A 20,842-nucleotide genomic window follows, 5' to 3' on the forward strand; every position below is an offset into this window, starting at 1 on the left:
GGTCCTCAGCCTGCATGGTTTGTTTAAAGGATGTAATTTTCCATTTATGGCTGTAGAACTTCTTAGCTAAGGAAAGAAGAATAAAATCTTCACCAGCACAAGTGGAAAACCAGGTACTGAAATGTAACAGATGATTTCACAGAAGTGACATATTACCCCCTTTGTCCTTCCAGCCAACAAAAGCTGATCAGGACTTATAGTAAGTTTTTGTAACAGCAGTTAAGAAATCAGTATCAAGCCTTATACACTGCAGCAAATTTTCCGTGTTCTTGTGAGTGTGACACGAGTGGGGCTGAACACAGTGCATCTGCAAGATGAGACGACGAATGGCCAGTCGACTTCCCTTTGGGAACTTTGCAACTTAGAAATTATTCTGTGCCACTGGCATTCCACCTAGGAGATTTGCTATTGTCTTTGGTGCCTTGCAGCTCATGGCAGCATCACTGTCATCACAAGAGAAAAAGTAGTTCAGTTCGGCTAACACACAACTAGCAGCTGAGACAGATGGAACTGTATCCAAAATGAGTGTAATATCTGACTCTGAGCTGGATTTAATACAACAGTAGTGCTGCATCATTAGGCAAGCATCTAATTCCCTCTCTCGCAGGCAAGTGAACAAGGACAGTACACATAGAAATAAGAGAGTGCCCAGAGGTTCTTTAGGTAAAGCTTGACATGTGAAGTCTTGGGACAGTGAGTCAGCCTACAATAAGCATTTTTTCTCTTGAAGGATGAGTCTTGGGTACATGACATATTCTAAAAAGCACAAAACGAATACCAAAACTGCTGTTAACACAATGGATCAATAAGAATCAATGAAGAGACGATAAACTTCTCACAGTATTCAGTACACACGGTAAAGATGACAGATATACAACACATATAGATTAAAATTATACTGTGCATTCGAGAGTGAGTTATTGCAGACAGATGTATGAGCCAGATGTTAGCATACCACATTTAATGAGGGGAAGAGAAGATTTAGTGCCCACTAGGTGGGTTATGTGATGTACTAACATCCACACAAGCACCTGAGGGTAAGGCATAGGTACACGATTTCTAGAGCAAAGGAGCACAGTAGTTGTTAGCAATGAGTAAACGCCATAGCTCAGAGTAGGTTCTACCTAAAGGAGATATTACCTCAAGAACATAAATGGAAAAACTTTATTTTGGACTGTATATTGTACTTCTTAGAAAGTAAAGTGTGTGAGGAAAGGATTAGGTGGAGCAATAAAGGAATGATGTATATCAGCCTATGAGTGAAGGAAAATGTGGGAGGGATAGTTGATGATGATGATGATGATGATGATGATTGGTTTGTGGGGCACTCAACTGCACGGTTGTCAGCACCCATACAAATTCCCAACCTTTGCTCAGCCCAATCTCCCCACTTTCATGAATGATGATGAAATGATGAGGACAACAAACACCCAGTCATCTCGAGGCAGGTGGGAGGGATAGTATCACCATAATGATTTGTGACTGATTAGGAAGTACTTGTATATTTCTGCAGAACACCATGTTAGAATGGGACAGGATCATAGCTATGTAAAACTGCAAAAGGGTAGAGCAGTCCGCACCCTAGCTGGTGTTACTGAGGCAGCAAATAGTATTAAGATGTGACCAGCATGTTTGCTTAAGTTTGCAAAGATGGGGAAACAATGCCAATTGGTCATCAAAGACCAGTCCCAAAGAGTGACAAGACTCCACAAAATTGAGCAACTGGGTGTCAAGGCAGAGTTCTTGTTGTGGACGGATGGTACAAATGTGACAGAAGTGCATGACGAATATCTTGACAGCTGAAAACAGTTAAGCCGTGGGTGAGAGCTCAGGAGTGCAGTAGGTGTTCAGCAATACTCACAGGGGAGGAGCAATAATATACGCAAAATCATGAGCATGCAGGAGGGCGACACCATATATCCCACATCTGCAGCTAGATCATAGACAGCCACTAGAAAAATGGACACACACAATACAGGGTCCTGCAGGATGCAGGACCCCATTCTCTTGAATATGAGGGGGAGGGGGGGGGGATTGTAGTGTGGGAAGCATCAGCTTGAGCCTGGAAAGTGCAGTGTTACAGGAAGTTCCAGACAAAAATCGGGAGTGGGCCCCAGAGATCCCATTCATATAGGGCAATGTGGATGTTATGATGCCGCGTCATGTCATAAGTCTTTTGCAAGTTGAAGAAGATGGAGAAAACGTATTGACTCTGGGCAAAAGCGGACCAGGTAGCAGACTCCAAGCAGACCAAACTGTCAGCAGCAGAACGGCCCTGCCAAAAACTGCTCTACAATGGAGCCAGACTCCAGGTACCAACACAACTGCCAGTTCGCCATATGTTCAAGCAACTCACAGAGAACAATAGTGAGATTAACTGGCAGCTGTCAATCTCAAAGGGGTGTTTACCCAGTTTCATTACCAGAATAATGTGCTTTCTTGTCATTGAGATGGGAACTCACCCTCTTTCCATATACGGTTCAAAATGACAATGGCATGACATAGGCAATCCACTGATATACTGATGTGTGTTTCAGGGTTTCGCTGTGGGTGCTGTCTGGCCTTGGAGCAGTATCAGTACAAAGGGCTAGGCTCAGAGGAATTACCACTCACTAAATGGAGCACATTATACACTTGATTCAAAATTCCTATTACAGGATTCTAGGGTCTGTATAGGGAACTTAGTAGATTAAGTTTTGATAAGGAACCCATGTCCATACATGTACAATTTTGATGTAAAATCAGTTTGAGGATCACTTTCAAATCTCCTGCTTCACAGTCAGCACACAACGGAGACAATGATTGGTTCGTTGGTTGGTTGGTTGTTTGGGGAAGGAGACCAGACAGCGAGGTCATCGGTCTCATCGGATTAGGGAAGGACGGGGAAGGAAGTCGGCCGTGCCCTTTGAAAGGAACCATCCCGGCATTTGCCTGGAGCGATTTAGGGAAATCACGGAAAACCTAAATCAGGATGGCCGGACACGGGATTGAACCGTCGTCCTCCCGAATGCGAGTCCAGTGTCTAACCACTGCGCCACCTCGCTCGGTAGGAGACAATGAGTTCTGACCTAAGCGCTGTAGGAGCACATGGCATGGGCAATGTTTAGATTATTTGTCCTTGGAATCTTTTCTAAACGACAAAGTTAAGAGTGCATAGCGTCCATGGAGCACCAAAGCTAACCCTCCAAGTTTCAAACGTATCAATTTCTCGCAACCATTGTTGGAGTCAGATGAAGGCGTTATGTGATGTCATAATTACAACAGGGACTGACGACACCACCATCTTCTCAGCTTGTCTGCATACTGTGAAGCAATCTTCAAACTTATTTTATATCCAAATGGTATATTTCTGGACATGGGTTCCTTATCAAATCATCATCTAGTAAGTCCCCTCTACAATCCCTAGAAACCTTCAATAGAAATTTTAAATCATTCTCTATGGCCTCAAGTGACATGTAGTGAAAGGTAGTGAATTCACTCCACCTGCTGTATGAGATCATGAAATGCAGGGTGATCACTCTCAGACACATAGACTCAAGCATAATGCAGAGCAAAATGTCTGGCAACAGCACATGGATCGGAGTACACAACACCATTCATGGAGACAACGGGAACACCTGTGGGGGACCGCTGCACATATAGGTATGGAACCTTTACCCAAACCTGCAAAGGAGGGGTACACAGTCCAATGGCCGTAACAAAACATTCCCAGAATTCTTGTTTCTGTCGTTTTTATTAGGTGGCGGACCCCAACATGGAGCCTTTTGGAGGCAATGAGGTGCTCCATCAATGGGTGTCACATTATGGCACTGTTGAGCCCATTTGTGACTTCTAATGGCCACAGCAATTTCTGAAGTTCACCACAGTACTGCCTTCCAATGAAGGGACTCCAAGGAATAGGGAATCGCTAACTCTGCTACTGACTGAATGGCTGTGGTTCTGCTCTGGACAGCTGCATTGATACCTCCATGTGGCAATGTTCTAAGGGTAATGGCAGAGGCAAAGGCATCCCAGTCAGCTTTGTTAAGAGCCCATCTGGGTGGGCACTCAGGCGAGTGATGCTGAGAGAGGGACAGTATAATTGGAAAACGATCATTGTCACACAGGTCATCAACGGCTCTCCAACTGATGGAGGGGAACAGCAGTGCTGCTAATGGAAATATCAATTGCCAAATACAATACATATGCCACAGCCAAAGGGGCGGGAGGCACTGATACTCAAGAGACAATGACTGAGCTCTGTGGGCAAATTTTCAATAGCTTCGCCATGGCCAATGGTCATAGTTCCATCCTACAATGTGTTGTGGGCATTGAAGTCACCCAAAATGAGGAAGAGTGGGGGAGCTGAGAAATCAAGCAGACAGCACGTTCTGATACCCTTCACCATCCCAGGGGGGGGGAGGGGGGGGGGGGGAGATACATATTACAGATGGTAAAGCCAGACATGTCCTCACACAAACAGCCAAAGCCTTCCAAGTTCTATTAAGTGGCACGTATTCAGTGTAAACAGAGTCCAGAATGTAAGTGGAAACTCAGCCTGACACTCTGTCATAGTCAGCTCAATTCCTAAAATAGCCCTAGTATCTGAGGAGTGTAGGGGCTTGCATTGCTGGGAACCATGTTTCCTGGAGGGCAATAAAGAAAGCAGGGGAAATGCACAAGATACTTCACAGCTCAGCCAGGTGGACAAAACTGGAACAGTTCCACTGAAGAATCATGCTATCTGTATCCTGTGGGGTCATGAAGGGTCCAAGGAGGCAGGTCATGCCCTAGGATTGCATGCTGCTACTGGTTATGAGGATACAGAATCAATATGCATCAGTTCTGAATAAGGTTGTGTGGAGGGATCCAGCACCACAGGGCCACCAGACCTCGGGTATAATGTCAGAACATGCAAGGGCTGGTGGCATGGGGACCACCAGAGCCCCCTTCGTCTTGGAGGTCTTCTTTTTGTTGTTGTTCTCCTGGGATGACTTCGATGCCCATGAGGGCTTGTCTGCCCTAGTGTCAGGGACAGAGGAAGAATGTGAAGCCCTACGACCAATAACCTGTGGCTCCTTCAGCCTCTGGCTAGTATCTGGTTGCAGATCAGCAGAATCCTGGGAAGGGAGTGTTCTGATGGTCCCTTTCATGGTGTGAGATCTGGAGGAGGGTTATTCCTCTCCTGCTGGGGCGGAGATCAACATCCTTGGTGGGTGGGGAGGTCAACATTCCCAATGCGGGTGTGAGGGAAATAATAGGACAGCTCCCAACCATCAGGGGAGCGGGTGTGGTTGAGCAGCCCCAAGGGCCCGATGTAGAAGGCATGGAAGTCAAAGGTATTGTCACTAGACAATATGACATCACAGTAGCCAAAGCAAATGATGCTATCATATATAAAGGATGATCATACTTTTTCTTGGCCCTTTATAAGTGGATTGGCCATGAGTCTTGTATTCTTGGATTTTCTTTTCTCTTTGGAAGACGGTGCAGTCTGGTGAGCAGTGTGAATGGTGCTCTCTGCAGTTGACACAGACAGCGGGAAGTGCACAAGGTGCGTTTGTGTGCAACTGATGTCCACAATCCCTAAAGACAGTACTGGCATTATAATTCGAAGACATGTGACTGAATCTCGAGCACCAGATGAGAAGGGGGAACAGAGCATTTCACATCGAATCAATACACCATCACCTTGACCTTTTCAGGCAATAAGTCTTCTTCATAGACCAAGATGAACGCCCCAGTATCAACCCTACCATCCTAAGGTACCCTATGGACTCAACAGATAAAATACACACCCTGTCACTCCAAATTGGCACATAAATCATCATCTGTCTGTAAAAGGTAGTTGTGGTGGGAGATGATATCCTGTACCACATCCAGCATTATGGGGCTGATAGTTGCAGTAATATCACCCAGCTTGTCACTGGCAAGCAGCATCCACGTCTGAGCAGGAGAAGCCATTTTAATCAGAAATGAACCACTTTGCATTTTTTAAATCGCTGCTACTCTCCGAACCTGTCCTCAAAGTGTTCAACAAAGAGTAATGGCTTTGTGGCAAAAAAGGAATCCCCCACTTCGAATGGGAGCTCTCTCCATGGGCACCACCCAGCCATAGCAATGTTTACATGGCTGGAAAGCCTTTGCTTGGAGAACTCATGCCCCAGCCATGACAGGCATGTCATATGTGGGTAGTTTGCAGCAAATACATCAATAGTGAGATCCCTGCATGATCATGGGGCTATCATGTTGCAGGTGCTTGACGAGCCCCCCCCCCCCCCACAACGAGATGACTATCATGTTGGGTTTTGGGTGTATTACTTTTACCGAAAAGCTCAGCAGACGCCACCAAGGGGGAGCTGCACCAGATGCAAAAATCATCAACGTACAATGCTAGGGTAACCAGAGGCCCAACAGAGGTCACAAGCCCATTTATGGCAATGAGGAAGAGTGTGACACTTAGCATAGAACCCTGTGGGATACCATTCTCCCGAATCTGAGGGGTGCTGAGTGAAATGCCAACTCGAACCCAGAAGAGCCAGTAAGATAAAAACTCACAGATAAAAATCAGAAGGGTACCACGGAAGCCCCAGTCATGGAGTGTAACTAAAATTCGATGGTGCCAAGCCATAACATACACCTTATGTAGGTCAAAGAAAACTGCGACAAGGTGCCAGCAGTGAGTAAAAGCTGATTCCAATCGGAGTACATGGTCAGTTGGAGATCGCCCTGCCCAGAAGCCACTCTGATACGGTGACAAAAGGCCCCAAGATTCGAGTACCCAACATAATCTGGAGTTGAACATCCTTTCGAGCAGTTTACAAAGTACAATCATTAGGCTAATGGGGAGATAGCTGTCTAGAGACGTTGGTTTTTTCCTGGGCTTAAGGACGGGTATAACTATACTGTCGCGCCATTGTGACGGAAATGCACCAGTGAACCAGATGTGATTGAAGACCCTGAGGAGCTGTTGCCTCTGGGGAACGTCCAAGTGTTGAATCATCTGACTGTGAATGGAATCTGGCCCTGTGACTGTGCCTCATGAAGAGCTAAGAGCCTGCACCAATTCCCTTTCAGCAAAAAGGTGCGTGGTGCGGGATGAAATGGAGTGGGGGAGGAGGGGGGGGGGGGGGTCTGTTCAACTCTGTGTTTCTATTGGAGAAAGGTAGGAGGGTAGGAAGCAGACAACAATGCCATCACAAAGTGTGTTGCAAAGTGTTCCACGAGGACCAATGGATCAGTGCACAGAGCTACTTGGAGGTTCAGACCCTGGACAGTTGACTGTTGCTGGCATCTCAGAAAGCTACGGAGCTTTGACCAAACCTGCGACAAAGAGGCATACGCCCCCAGGGAGGAAACATAGTGCTCCCAGCATTCCTCTTTACTCTGCTTAATAAGGTAACCAGCCTTAGCTCGGAGACGCTTAAAATTGAAGAGGAGTGTCGCTTAAATTGCTGCAGTGCCCGTCGGCAGTCCTGGACAGCAACTGTGACGTCCTTGGTCCACCATGGTACCGGCCAATGAAGAGGGGGCCCTGTGGATAGGGGGACAGCAGTGCCAGCAGCATGAAGAAAAGAGGCACAGATGCCTTGCACGACTACATCAATGGAATTCGAGGGAACGATAGGGTCACTGAAAGTGGTCACAAAGGTCACCATGGGAAGACTAATGTGGGGAAGCCACAAGGACAGGGGAGGAGATTGTGAGATTGATAGCAGAGAAGGTGCCATGAGCGGCACTGAAGTGGGTAGGGGAACCATCATTGAGGAGACACGAATCCAAGTACGTGATACGTTGGTCGATTCGGATACCCCAACCTGTTGAAGTGACAATTCCCCACAGTGGATGGTGGGCATTGAAATCCCCAAGGACGAGAAACGGGTGCAGGAGTTGCTGGATTAAGGTAGATAGTGCAACATAAGCAAGTGGCCGACCTGGAAGGAGGTAGGCATTGCAAAGGGAGATTGCTGGAGTCGTTTGCACTCTAACCGCTTTCACTTCCAAGGTGGTACGTAGGGGGATCCAGTCACTAAGGACATCGGAGCGAACCAAAGTACAGACCCCACCAGATGCTATACCAGGGCCAGCATGATTCTGACAGAACGCCTGATAACCAGTGAAAGTTGGAGAGTGGTCATCACAGAAATGAGTTTCTTGGAGAACAAGACAGAACACAGAATAAGAGGAGACAAGATGTTGCATTTCCAGTAGGTGACGATAGTATCCGTTGCAGTTCCACTGGATGATCATGTCTCATGGGTCCAAAGTAAGCATGAAGGGGCCGAGGAGGAGGTCAGGTCACTTTGTCAGTAGTTGTCACCGACAAGGATAGGGTGCCATCCATAAATAAGATGTCATGCTCAGGTTGCAAGAGGGGAGTTGGCTCCTCCGGAGGCACCTTTTTGTGGGATTTATGTTTCTTCTTCTTCTCTTTCTGAGGTGGAGGAGGGCAGGACACAGGGGAGAGTACAGGTGTCTGGAAGATCAGGGACTGAAAAAGAGCGGGTGACCTTGTGGGGCACAGATGGTGCACCTCGTGGCCAAGTGGTGGTGAGTCTTCTGGCCTGAGAGACGCAGGGGAGAGAGGGTTCCTGGGAGGGAGCCCGATCACCGGCAGAAGCCAAAGAAGGGGGACACTTCTTCGGCCGGGGAGGGGGAGTGATTCCCTCACAGGAGATCTACATCTACATCTACATTTATACTCCGCAAGCCACCCAACGGTGTGTGGCGGAGGGCACTTTATGTGCCACTGTCATTACCTCCCTTTCCTGTTCCAGTCGCGTATGGTTCGCGGGAAGAACGACTGTCTGAAAGCCTCCGTGCGCACTCTAATCTCTCTAATTTTACATTCGTGATCTCCTCGGGAGGTATAAGTAGGGGGAAGCAATATATTCGATACCTCATCCAGAAACGCACCCTCTCGAAACCTGGCGAGCAAGCTACACCGCGATGCAGAGCGCCTCTCTTGCAGAGTCTGCCACTTGAGTTTGTTAAACATCTCCGTAACGCTACCACGGTTACCAAATAACCCTGTGACGAAACGCGCCGCTCTTCTTTGGACCTTCTCTATCTCCTCCGTCAACCCGATCTGGTACAGATCCCACACTGATGAGCAATACTCAAGTATAGGTCGAATGAGTGCTTTGTAAGCCACCTCCTTTGTTGATGGACTACATTTTCTAAGGACTCTCCCAATGAATCTCAACCTGGCACCCGCCTTACCAACAATTAATTTTATATGATCATTCCACTTCAAATCGTTCCCCACGCATACTCCCAGATATTTTACAGAAGTAACTGCTACCAGTGTTTGTTCCGCTATCATATAATCATACAATAAAGGATCCTTCTTTCTCTGTATTCGCAATACATTACATTTGTCTATGTTAAGGGTCAGTTGCCACTCCCTGCACCAAGTGCCTATCCGCTGCAGATCTTCCTGCATTTCGCTACAATTTTCTAATGCTGCAACTTCTTTGTATACCACAGCATCATCCGCAAAAAACCGCATGGAACTTCCAACACTATCTACTAGGTCATTTATATATATTGTGAAAAGCAATGGTCCCATAACACTCCCCTGTGGCACGCCAGAGGTAACTTTTAACGTCTGTAGACGTCTCTCCATTGATAACAACATGCTGTGTTCTGTTTGCTAAAAACTCTTCAATCCAGCCACACAGCTGGTCTGATATTCCGTAGGCTCTTACTTTGTTTATCAGGCGACAGTGCGGAACTGTATCGAACGCCTTCCGGATGTCAAGAAAAGTGAGGTGGAGGGGAGAGTGGGTCGGGGCTGGGATAAGGATGAGGCAGGAGGAGGAGGAGGAGGAGCAGGAGGAGGAAAGGAAGTAAGAGAGGCAAAAGTTGAAGATAGTGACACTGGATGGAGTCTCTCATACTTCTGACGAGCCTCAGAGTAAGACAAGCGATCCAGGGACTTTTACTCTTGTATCTTCTTTCTCTCTTGCAGGCCGGGCAATCCGGCAAGCGAGGGGAGTGGTGGTCAGCACAGTTGGTACACACAGGCGGCAGAACACAAGGGCTTCCCTCATGGACTGGGTGGCCACAGTCATCACACAAAGGGTCCATCGTACAGCGGGAAGACATATGCCCAAAACGTAAGCACCGAAAGCAATGCATAGGTGGAGAGATGTACGGCTTCACGTCACATCTGTAGCAGATAACCTTGACCTTCTCTGAGAGGGTATCCGCCTCAAAAGCCAGAATGAGGTCGCCAGTATCAGTGCGGTTCTCATTGCGACCCTTCTGCACACATCGAACAAAATGAACCCCACGCTGCTCCAGATCAGCCCAGAGTTCCTCATCACTATGAGGTCCCTATGAAAAATGACACCCTGGACTGCATTCAGAAGTTGGTGAGGAGTGATAGACACTGGGACATTGCCAAGGCGATCACAGGCACGAAGAGCTGCGCATTGGATGGCAGAAGAAGCTTTGATCAACAGGGAGCCTGACCGCATCTTACTAACAGACTCCACTTCACCAAACTTGTCCTCGATACTTTCCATGAAAAACAATGGCTTTGTGGTGGAGAAAGTGTCCCCATCCGTCCTAATACAGACGAGGTAACAGGGAAAGGGTTTCAGCCCAAGATGGTGAGCCTGCCCCTCCTCCCATGGGGCAGCCAGGGAAGGGAAGGCTGCCAGGTACTACGAGGAAGCATTTAAGGATCCTTCACCATTCGAAGAGATGCCCATGTGAGAACGGACAGATTTTTGCAGCTTGATACACTTCATGCGCCAAGCATCCGCCCTGATACCACCCACTCTGACTAGGGGCTCTCCCCATCGGTGCCACCCAGCCACAGCAAGGGCTGTCTGGCACGGCAGCCGTTGCCGCGAGTTCTGATGCTCCAAGAAGACAAGCAACCACTCCTTGGCATACACGGGGAGGGAACAGCTCATGTATCAGTAGTATGATCCCTGTGTTGTCAGGGGGCTCAGCCATATGGGTACATAACAGCCCCAACACACGGACTGGCTACACGTGCTGGTAAACTAGCAGGGTGGAAGGGGGCTACCGTGGGGAAGCGAGGGGAGGGGGGAGAGGAATCCACACTGTAGATACAGCAATCATGAGAAATTAGAGCAGACAAGGATAAGCTCTCTGCCCTGAAGCAGTTCAGCATCAAGGATTTATTTCAACGTAGATTAGAAAATGAACTCAAAGCGATTCCAGAAGATGACAATATTAAAAGAGCACTTACAAAACCTTCTCTAGAGGTACTATGGACTGAGAGTGAGTGTCTAGGTAAATAGGATCCTCCATGGATGTCTGATGACCTGAAGATGTTGATTAGTGAAAAGAAAAATCTCTACAAAAAATGGTTATCACTTAAATCACTACAGGACAGGCAAAACTGCCAGACAACAAATTACAAATTAAGAAACAGAATTAAATTAGAAAAGAACAAGATGTGGGAACAGAAATGTATTGAAATTGAGAGTCTAATAGGTGGATCAGAAACAACAGAAGTATGGAGGACAATTACCAGTATGAAGAAAACAAGTAAACAAAGCAGTAGACAACCTAATTCCCTTAAAGGAATGGAAAAAGCACTTTGCAGACCTTTTAACTGAAGATAGGCCATATTACATGCAAAGGAATGAAGAGAAGATGGAAGTAACTGATCATAATATAAACATTACAATAGAGGAAGTGAATTGTGCATTAATTAAAATGAAGAACGGCCGATCACCTGGTCCAGGAAACATTCCTGTTGAATTATTGAAGGCTGGAGGAAGATATCTGAAGAAACAAATAACCTGTCTGACAAACAACTGTTGTGAAAGGACTGAAATTCCCTCAGAATGTAAAAAGTCATATATGGTTTCTGTTTTCAAGAAAGGGAACAGAAAAGACACAAACTGCTACAGAGGCATTACTGTCAACTGTACAATGAGCCGCTTATTTGGCAAGATAATGTTTGAAGAAATTAGACAAAATGTTGACCACCGTATTGGGGAAGACCGGAGTGGGTTTAGGCAGAACAGATCATGTACAGATGGCCTATTTATTTTACAACAACTAATGGAGAAATTTATAGCAGTAGGGAAGGAGCTACACATTGTCTTTGTAGATTTAGCAAAAGCTTATGATAGTCTCTAGATCTTAGCTGTGGGAAGCTATGAAAGATATAGGTATGGATGATCACCTAGTACAAATTATTATTGCAATGTACAGAGATAATGTGGTACAGATTAAACAAGGTTCAAAGTTATGAGAACCTATTAATGTCACTAAAGGTTTGCGACAAGGTTGCAGTATGTCACCCATCTTGTTCAACTTATATGTAGAAGTGGCTCTCCGAAATTGGACGAACAGCTGCAGAGGAATTGGAATCACTGTCAACACTGTACAGATATTTTCATTAAGTTTTGCTGATGATCAAGCTATTATAGCACAAGATGATTATGACCTTGAGTTCATGATAAGACGATTATATCAGGTATACAACAGATGGGGACTACAAATGAGTCTAACAAAAACAGAGTATCTGGTGGTGAATAGTGATGCTAAATTTGAAGTAAACATGAAGGACAAAGCAGTTATAAGATACGTAGAGAAATTTAAATATCTCGGGACTCATATTGATAAAAACGTATTGGGCCATACAGAAGCAAAATACAGAATACAGCAAAGCAGAAAAGTGTTAGGGTGTATGAATTCTTTTTGGTGGGATAAGAATACTTCCAACAGCAATAAGAAAAGAGTAGGTAAGATAATGTTTGAATCAGTGCTATGCTATAGATTAGGGATCTTAAATGCGGATCTCAAAAGAAGACTAATAGTTGTGGAAATAGATTATTTGAGTAGGAGTGCCAGAATAACAAGAATTGAAAGGAAAACTAATGACGAAGTAAGGCAAATGATACAGTGATAGATAAAATTGAAAGAAAATGATTAAAATGGTATGGACATATGATGAGAATGCCAGATCATCGGTGGCCAAAGAAGGTTTATGAATGGAAACCACCTGGTAGGCATAACCACGGAAGACCACTACGTTCTTGGACAGACCACATAAATGGAGTAATGGAACATCGCAGCATCGACAAGGGAGATGCACTGGATAGAGAGACTTGGTGGAGGATAAAAGGAAATACAACAATATGTTGTTATTAATTAATCTTTGTATTGATTGATCCTGTAATAATAATAATAATAATAGATACATTAACATAAATATTTACAATGAAGGTATGGAAATTTAATTACATTAATGAGAATTATTTAATTTCTGTAAAAAAAAAAAAAAAAATTATGCAAATACTCTCGGATTAAAGGAAGCCACTCACCGAAAAGCTGAAGCATTGAATTGTCGATAGGCACGAGATAAAACTTGCTAGATTTCGGAGTTATTGTTAGACAAGCTAAATTAAAAGAAAAACACACACAGTGCTGGCTGGATTAAGAGTTCGAACGCTTTCTTTCTTGGCATGTGGACTGGATGTGATGGGGGAAGTGTTGGTTGGGATGGGTAAAGGGAGAGGCAGGCGGGAGGCAGTGATAGGGACTAGGGGTGGGCAGCTAGTGGCTTAGAAGAAGGCAGTCGACTTGCCAGCTAGGAGTACAGGATGGAGGGGTGTCAGGTATACGGGCTATGCACATAATGCACGATTGTACGGATCGGTGGGGAGCAGTGCACACTGAAAGTAATGTGGGGATGTGAACTGTGAGTGAGTGACAGGATGGAGGGGGGAATTGTGAGCGGAGGGTGCAGGGACATGGGACACCTAAGATTGAGACCTGAACAATTAGGGTAGCAGTGAATGTGTCATAAGAATAACGCCCATCTGCATAGTTCAGAGAAGTTGGTGGTGGAGGGAAGGATCTAGATGGCACAGGTTGTGAAGCATCCATTGAAACTGAGCTCGATGTGCTCAGCTCCATGTTGTCGTCAACTTTGTTCTTGACAACAGTTTGACAGTGGCTGCTCATCCTGGTGGACAGCTGGTTGGTAGTCATACCAACACAAAAACCTGTGCAGTGTTTGTAGCAGAGCCCATCCTCTAATGGGGCAGGATAAGTCTGTGACAGCATGTGCCACTCCACATTGCTCCATAAAATTGTGTGCTTTATGCCTAAACCCATATACCTGTCACCCAACACTCCCATATTCCTAACCAGCAAAATGACTGCCTCCCTACGATCCACTAGCCACCCACCCCCGTTACTTTTCCCTGTCTCAAACCTGCCTATTCCTCCACCACCCCAACCGACACTATTGCCACAACATCCAGTCCATCTGCTGAGGAACAAAACAATGGCACTGTTAGTTCAGCACGCACCATGCAGGGGCAGAGGCACACGTGCGCACATTTGTGTGTGTGTGTGTGTGTGTGTGTGTGTGTGTGTGTGTGTGTGTGTGTGTGTGCGCACACTCTCCTTTAATCCAAAAGCATTTACACTCCACAAAAACTTTCCTACAACATTTATAAACAACTATGTGTTGTTTGTAGGGTATAGTTTGAGAATGGACACTGTAGTCTGAAACTAGTCATCACAAACAAAAATTTTTGAATGCGACTGTGATAGAAACTGGGAAAATTTAAATTTAGTAATCCAAATTGTTGGTCCTCACTCCTACATTATGTTGGAACTTCACAAATACGTGACTTGTCAGCTTTGCAGGACACTTATGCCTACACAATGAACAAACTGTATTTTACAAGAACTTGTGCCAGAATTAATTTAATCGTTAGTGTTCACAGTACAATGTCACACCAGTGTATGTAAGAGTTAATATACATAACAGATCATGAAATGCAGTAAACGTAAATCGCAAAGCTGAGGTACATTGGACAAAATATGAGATAATGGAGACATATGGACTCACAGACATGCTTACTCATTGTATATATCAGCTGCCGTTGAGACTGCTTACTATTATGATCTTTTTATGGTTTTGAATTTTAGCAAAAAGGTGGCTGATGTTGTTACTTTAAATAAGAAGTCACACAGGAAATGTGACTGTGAAGTTAAACTTTTATGTACGAAAAATTATGTTGAAAAATGTACTGATATGAATGGTGCAAACTCACAGCTTTGCTGATAAGGTTGTAAATCCAACTAACACAGAATTTTCAATGAGGAAACAGCATTACTGAACAAAGGTTTAAAATATATTCCTGCAGTTCCAGTGTCTAGTAACAATGTAGCGGACATACTGGCTGAAGTCAAAACTGATTGTACACAATAAAACTGAATAGCATACAAGAAGCCAGGGTTGCTGCTAAGACAGAAACATCACTTTTTAATGAAACAATGGAAGAGGGGATGTCAGTAATGAAAACAGAGACTTAAGATTTATTGCCAGCGTTAACAGAAAGTTACAGGAAAATGAAAATTTGATGATGAAAGCAGATAAAGGAAATAGTTTGGTTGTAACACAGGGAAGGGAAAACAGGGAGAACGTTTTGCAGTTTTTTTAGTGAAAAATGACATAAATGAATTGATATGGATCCAACAATTTTTTTTTCAGACCACTCTGAAAAAGAAAACTGAAAATACTCTTACAAAAAATCTAGACTTAAAGACATGAACCTCAAGTTGAGACCTTTTAATGCATCAATTAAAATTCACAAAGAAAACAAAAGCATGCACATAATTGTAAATGGGAGGAATGCTCCTATGGCATATCTGAACAGCCTCTCGTTAAAAAAAAACTAAATTCTGCACATATATTTCCTGTTAACTATGATGTGTCAAGCAGTGTAGTTCTTGTGAATGAAATTAAAGAAATTTCAGTCACTGATAACATTATATCTTTGAACATAATGAAATTATACATGACTGTGCCGAATGTCGATACTTGAAAAATTATTTTGGATAATCCGATACACAACAACATAATGGGAAAGGGTGAAATGTTTTGTTTTTACAAAATTTTTAAAACTTTGTTTAAATTTTAACTACTTTCAATCTCATGGTAAAGTTTAGCAGCAAAAGAAGGATTTGGAATGGGCAGTCGCCTATCAGAGCTACTTGCAGAGAATTTCAACAAATAACTTATAAACATGTGTGTTCATAAGTACCCCTGTGTTGACACAGAAACCATTGTTTATGAACATAGTGTTGATAATATGTTTATGAGAATCATGGGAGGAGAAAGAGATTTAGCAACCCTCAATCTGTATTGAATCAACAACAATGCAATATAAAGCATACACTAGTGAAGGAAGCAGATAAAATGATAAATTTCTTGGATTAAATGGTCACTACAAATGAGATAAAGTAGTTTTTTCCATCTTCTGTAAACAAAGCAGTCAGATGTGGCAATAAGGGCAGATTTCAGTCATCCTTCCCAGCACAGAAAAATCATTCTTCCGTGCAGTGGTAGCACACTGCTGTAAATTACCACTTGAAAAAGCAGAGGTATAGCGAGAATTTAGTAAAGTAAAACAGCTGGCAGGAGCTAATGGTTAGAGACGTAAAATATTTACACAGATTCTTCAAAAACTCAAACATACCATCACCAAAACAGAAAAATTTTTTACTCGGCAGTACCACAGTCTGCTTATCAATAAATTACCACCTGCCCTTCCTAACAATTTCACGTAGCTTTTCACACATTTGGGATACAGGTTTAAACATAATATTAGTAAAAAGAATAAAATAAATAATTTTAAAAAATATGATGCATCAGATATATACAAACTGAAATGTTGTTCACGTGATTGGTTCAGTTCTACAGTGGCCAAACAGGGAATAACTTCTGTGACAATGTTTAGAGAGCATTGGCCCTGACAACAGAACTGCTTTTAAAAACAACCACAAACAATCTTGACCGAAAAAAACTGAAACCAGTTACCACAAAATAAAAGCTATTTTGCAGTTGAGACTGTTTGTGTTCATTTATAAAGCACTTTTCGCCAGACAGCTGTTATCTGCGAGCAATGTTCTAAAAATTAACTGCTTCTCATCAGCACCTACGCAACACGAATCATGTTGTCGACAGCATCGAAAGTTCTATGAAAATACTACACATAGCTCACAAAGAACTGAAGCATGATATTCTTGAGGATTTAATAATTTATAAAAATAAAGTTAAGGAAACTGATAAAATAATAAATGAGCGGTCAGAGTTTAAATATAATAGTTATTTTCCCCTTTTCAAAAAAGAAATTTAACCTAATCTACATTTTTATGAATGCACGTGATTTACTTATGGTGAACTATTACCCTGGTATACAGGAAGTACACTGTGCATTTTTATATCATAATTTTTATAGCGCTCTAAGTTTTGAATACAGTAATTTTTAAATAGGAAATACAAATCAGTTATCCTTCCCACAAGAGTAATGTATCATTAGCAAGGTGTATTGCAATGCATCAGTTATCCATGACTGATCATGTGCAGAATTGCATTTGCTATTTTATATTTTTCAAATTAGGGTTTGACCACAGCTTATAGCTACTCTGAATGTTGGATCACACCTTATAATGGCATTGTAATGTTACTGCTTCCTGACTTTGGACAGTTTTATTGGTACAGTAACTACTGAATGGAGTGTAACACCATGAAATCTGAACTTGTATTTGATTCACCAGATGATTACCACTGTAGAAGTATGAAGCACGTAAAGCTTTATAGCACGTAACAATGTCGTACTGCCGCTAGCGATTTCTCAAGTTCAGTTCGACATGATCATAACATGGGTCTACAATATAACACAGGCAGTTGGAGAGAGCTACCATTTCTGGTCTTTGTGGCATTACTGGATCATGCAGAAGCAATACTTTTTTATATACATATAACAATACCAGTTATGGTTATGGCGTATAAGTGCACTTGTGGAAATGTATGTTAATGTTTACAAGAAAAGTAGTAGTAGTAGTAGTTGTTGTTGTTATTGTGGTCTTCAGTCCTGAGACTGGTTTGATGCAGCTCTCCACGCTACTCTATCCTGTGCAAGCTTCTTCATCCCCCAGTACCTACTGCAACCTACATCCTTCTGAATCTGCTTAGTGTATTCATCTCTTGGTCTCCCTCTACGATTTTTACCCTCCACACTGCCCTTCAATACTAAATTTGTGATTCCTTGATGCCTCAGAACATGTCCTACCAACCGATCCCTTCTTCTAGTCAAGTTGTGCCACAAACTCCTCTTCTCCCCAATCCTATTCAGTACCTCCTCATTAGTTATGTGATCTACCCATCTAATCTTCAGCATTCTTCTGTAGCACCACATTTCGAAAGCTTCTATTCTCTTCTAGTCCAAACTAGGTATCGTCCATGTTTCACTTCCATACATGGCTACACTCCATACATATACTTTCAGAAACAACTTCCTGACACTTAAATCTATACCCGATGTCAACAAATTTTCTTCTTCAGAAACGATTTCCTTGCTATTGCCAGTCTACATTTTATATCCTCTCTACTTCGACCATCATCAGTTATTTTGCTCCCCGAACAGCAAAACTCCTTTACTACTTTAAGTGTCTCATTTCCTAATCTAATTCCCTCAGCATCCCCAGACATAATGCGACTACATTCCATTATCCTCATTTTGCTTTTGTTGATGTTCATCTTATATCCTCCTTTCACGACACTGTCCATTCCTTTCAACTGCTCTTCCAGGTCCTTTGCTGTCTCTGGCAGAATTACAATGTCATCGGCGAACCTTAAAGTTTTCATTTCTTCTCCATGGATTTTAATACCTACTCCGAATTTTTCTTTTGTTTCCTTTACTGCTTGCTCAATGTACAGATTTAATAACATCGGGGAGAGGCTACACCCCTGTCTCACTCCCTTACCAACCACAGCTTCCCTTTCATACCCCTCGACTCTTATAACTGCCATCTGGTTTCTGTACAAATTGTAACTAGCCTTTCGCTCCCTTATTTTACTCCTGCCACCCTCAGAATTTGAAAGAGTGTATTCCAGTCAACATTGTCAAAAGCTTTCTCTAAGTCTACAAATGCTAGAAACGTAGGTTTGCCTTTTCTTAATCTAGCTTCTAAAATAAGTCGTAGGGTCAGTATTGCCTCATGTGTCCCCATATTTCTACGGAATCCAAACTGATCTCCCGCGAGGTCGGGTTCTACCAGTTTTTTCCATTCGTCTGTAAAGAATTCGTGTTAGTATTTTGCAGCCGTGACTTATTAAACTGATAGTTCGGTAATTTTCACATCTGTCAACGTCTGCTTTCTTTGGGATTGGAATTATTATATGAAAAGTATGTAATGTTAATTACATTAATGAGAGTTGTTTAATTTTCCAGAATATGAAATTTTTAAAATAATTTTAAAAAAATTATACTAACAACTATGTATTGTTTGTAGGCTATGGTTTGAGTATGAACTCTATAGTCTGAAATTAGTGACTAAAAATAAAAATTTTTGAATGCAACTGTGACAGAAATGGGAAAAAAATGAACTTAGTAATCCAAGTAGCTTGGCCTCGCTCCTACATTATGTTGGAACTTCATAAATATTTTTATTTATTTATAAAATGTTTGTATGCACACTCACCTCTGCATTTAAGGTCCCTGGCGCCAGGCCCTGAATATTCAGACAATGAGCTGCCTGAAGCAAAGACGGCAACTGGTTCGGATCCACACTAACCTCTCCCCGATACACAAATTCTAGCAGAGCTTCCAGATCGTGCGCTGTCACTCCAGCAAGCATGACCACAGGATGCTGACAAGGTGTGCTCTATTTTAGAAAAATGATCTTGTCAGATACAAAAGATAAGAATATTATATTTACAGTTTATACAGAGTCAAAAAGTAATAATAAGTTCATGAGTTTCAGATCGAGAACTTTTATTGGAAGAAACATAAATATACTGTATAGTATGAGTATGAGACAGAACAAGGAGTAACTTACAGTTTGCTGTGAAGAAAGTTAAGAGACTCAGGGGGAACAAAAATTAAATGTGGTTGTAGGGAACAAAGTGTAATTCAAGCATAAAGAGATGTGTTCAATCCATCACTTACAAGGAATCTATTCTCCCTTTAAAACTTTTTCCCTGTCTCTTTTTACATCCATTTTTGTTTGCAACATAACACATAAATCTTTCCTTCTTGACATTCTGGAAGCAACACTTCTGTGTGTGTGTGTGTGTGTGTGTGTGTGTGTGTGTGTGTGTGTGTGAGAGAGAGAGAGAGAGAGAGAGAGAGAGAGAGAGAGAGAGAGAGAGAGAGAGAGAGAATGCATTTGATACAGGCTAGACCATGTTAAATATTTATGTCACATCCTAAGGTCTGTGGTCCTTTGGCGATGTGAAAAATTTAAGCTTCTAAGTCAATGCAATGAAAAGATACAGTCATATATGTCAAATAATCTGATACTCACAAACTCACTCATCAAAACCTATAGTGTACTTCCCGTTGACTTAGAATCATGAAATATCATATGAAAAAAACTTCTCACAGTATAAGTAAAGGAAAAAAAATAAAAATTATTAATCAGTAATTCTACCACACCAAATATATTTTTTGCCATTTGTCAGCTGTCTGTTAAAGGCCCTTTCTTCTCAGAAATGGGTGAAATATCATGTTGAAACTTATGTCAAATACTAAGCTCTATGGTCTCTTGGCAGTGTAAAAAATTTAAGATTCTAAGTCAATGCAATCAAAAGATAAGGCAGTGTATGTCAAATATTTTGATACTCACAAATAGACTCACCAAAACCTATAGATAAGCTACTGATATACTTGTTGGTCCTGGTGGTCTAGCATAAATCGTGTACCTGAAAAACCAGAAGGTCGTGGGATAGAGTCTCAGTCAGACCACAGATTTTTCAATCTTCATTTTAACCTAGCTTTCTTCTCTCAACAATATGAGGAGTTTCCAGAAACAACATGTAGTTTGGATTCAATGTTAAACT

General features: G+C 42.7%; 1 protein-coding gene across 2 annotated transcripts in view; it reads right to left on the minus strand.

The window, feature by feature from the left end:
- LOC124615863 (protein abrupt-like) overlaps positions 1 to 20,842 on the minus strand; it is a 75,719-nt gene that overhangs the window by 28,627 nt on the left and 26,250 nt on the right. For both annotated transcript variants that reach the window (XM_047144021.1, XM_047144023.1), the window contains exon 2: positions 19,483 to 19,665. In XM_047144021.1, coding sequence (XP_046999977.1) covers positions 19,483 to 19,665 — 183 coding nt within the window. The remainder of the gene's footprint in view (positions 1 to 19,482; positions 19,666 to 20,842) is intronic.

This window comes from Schistocerca americana, chromosome 5 (genome assembly GCF_021461395.2).
Source record: "Schistocerca americana isolate TAMUIC-IGC-003095 chromosome 5, iqSchAmer2.1, whole genome shotgun sequence".
NCBI lineage: Eukaryota > Metazoa > Arthropoda > Insecta > Orthoptera > Acrididae > Schistocerca > Schistocerca americana.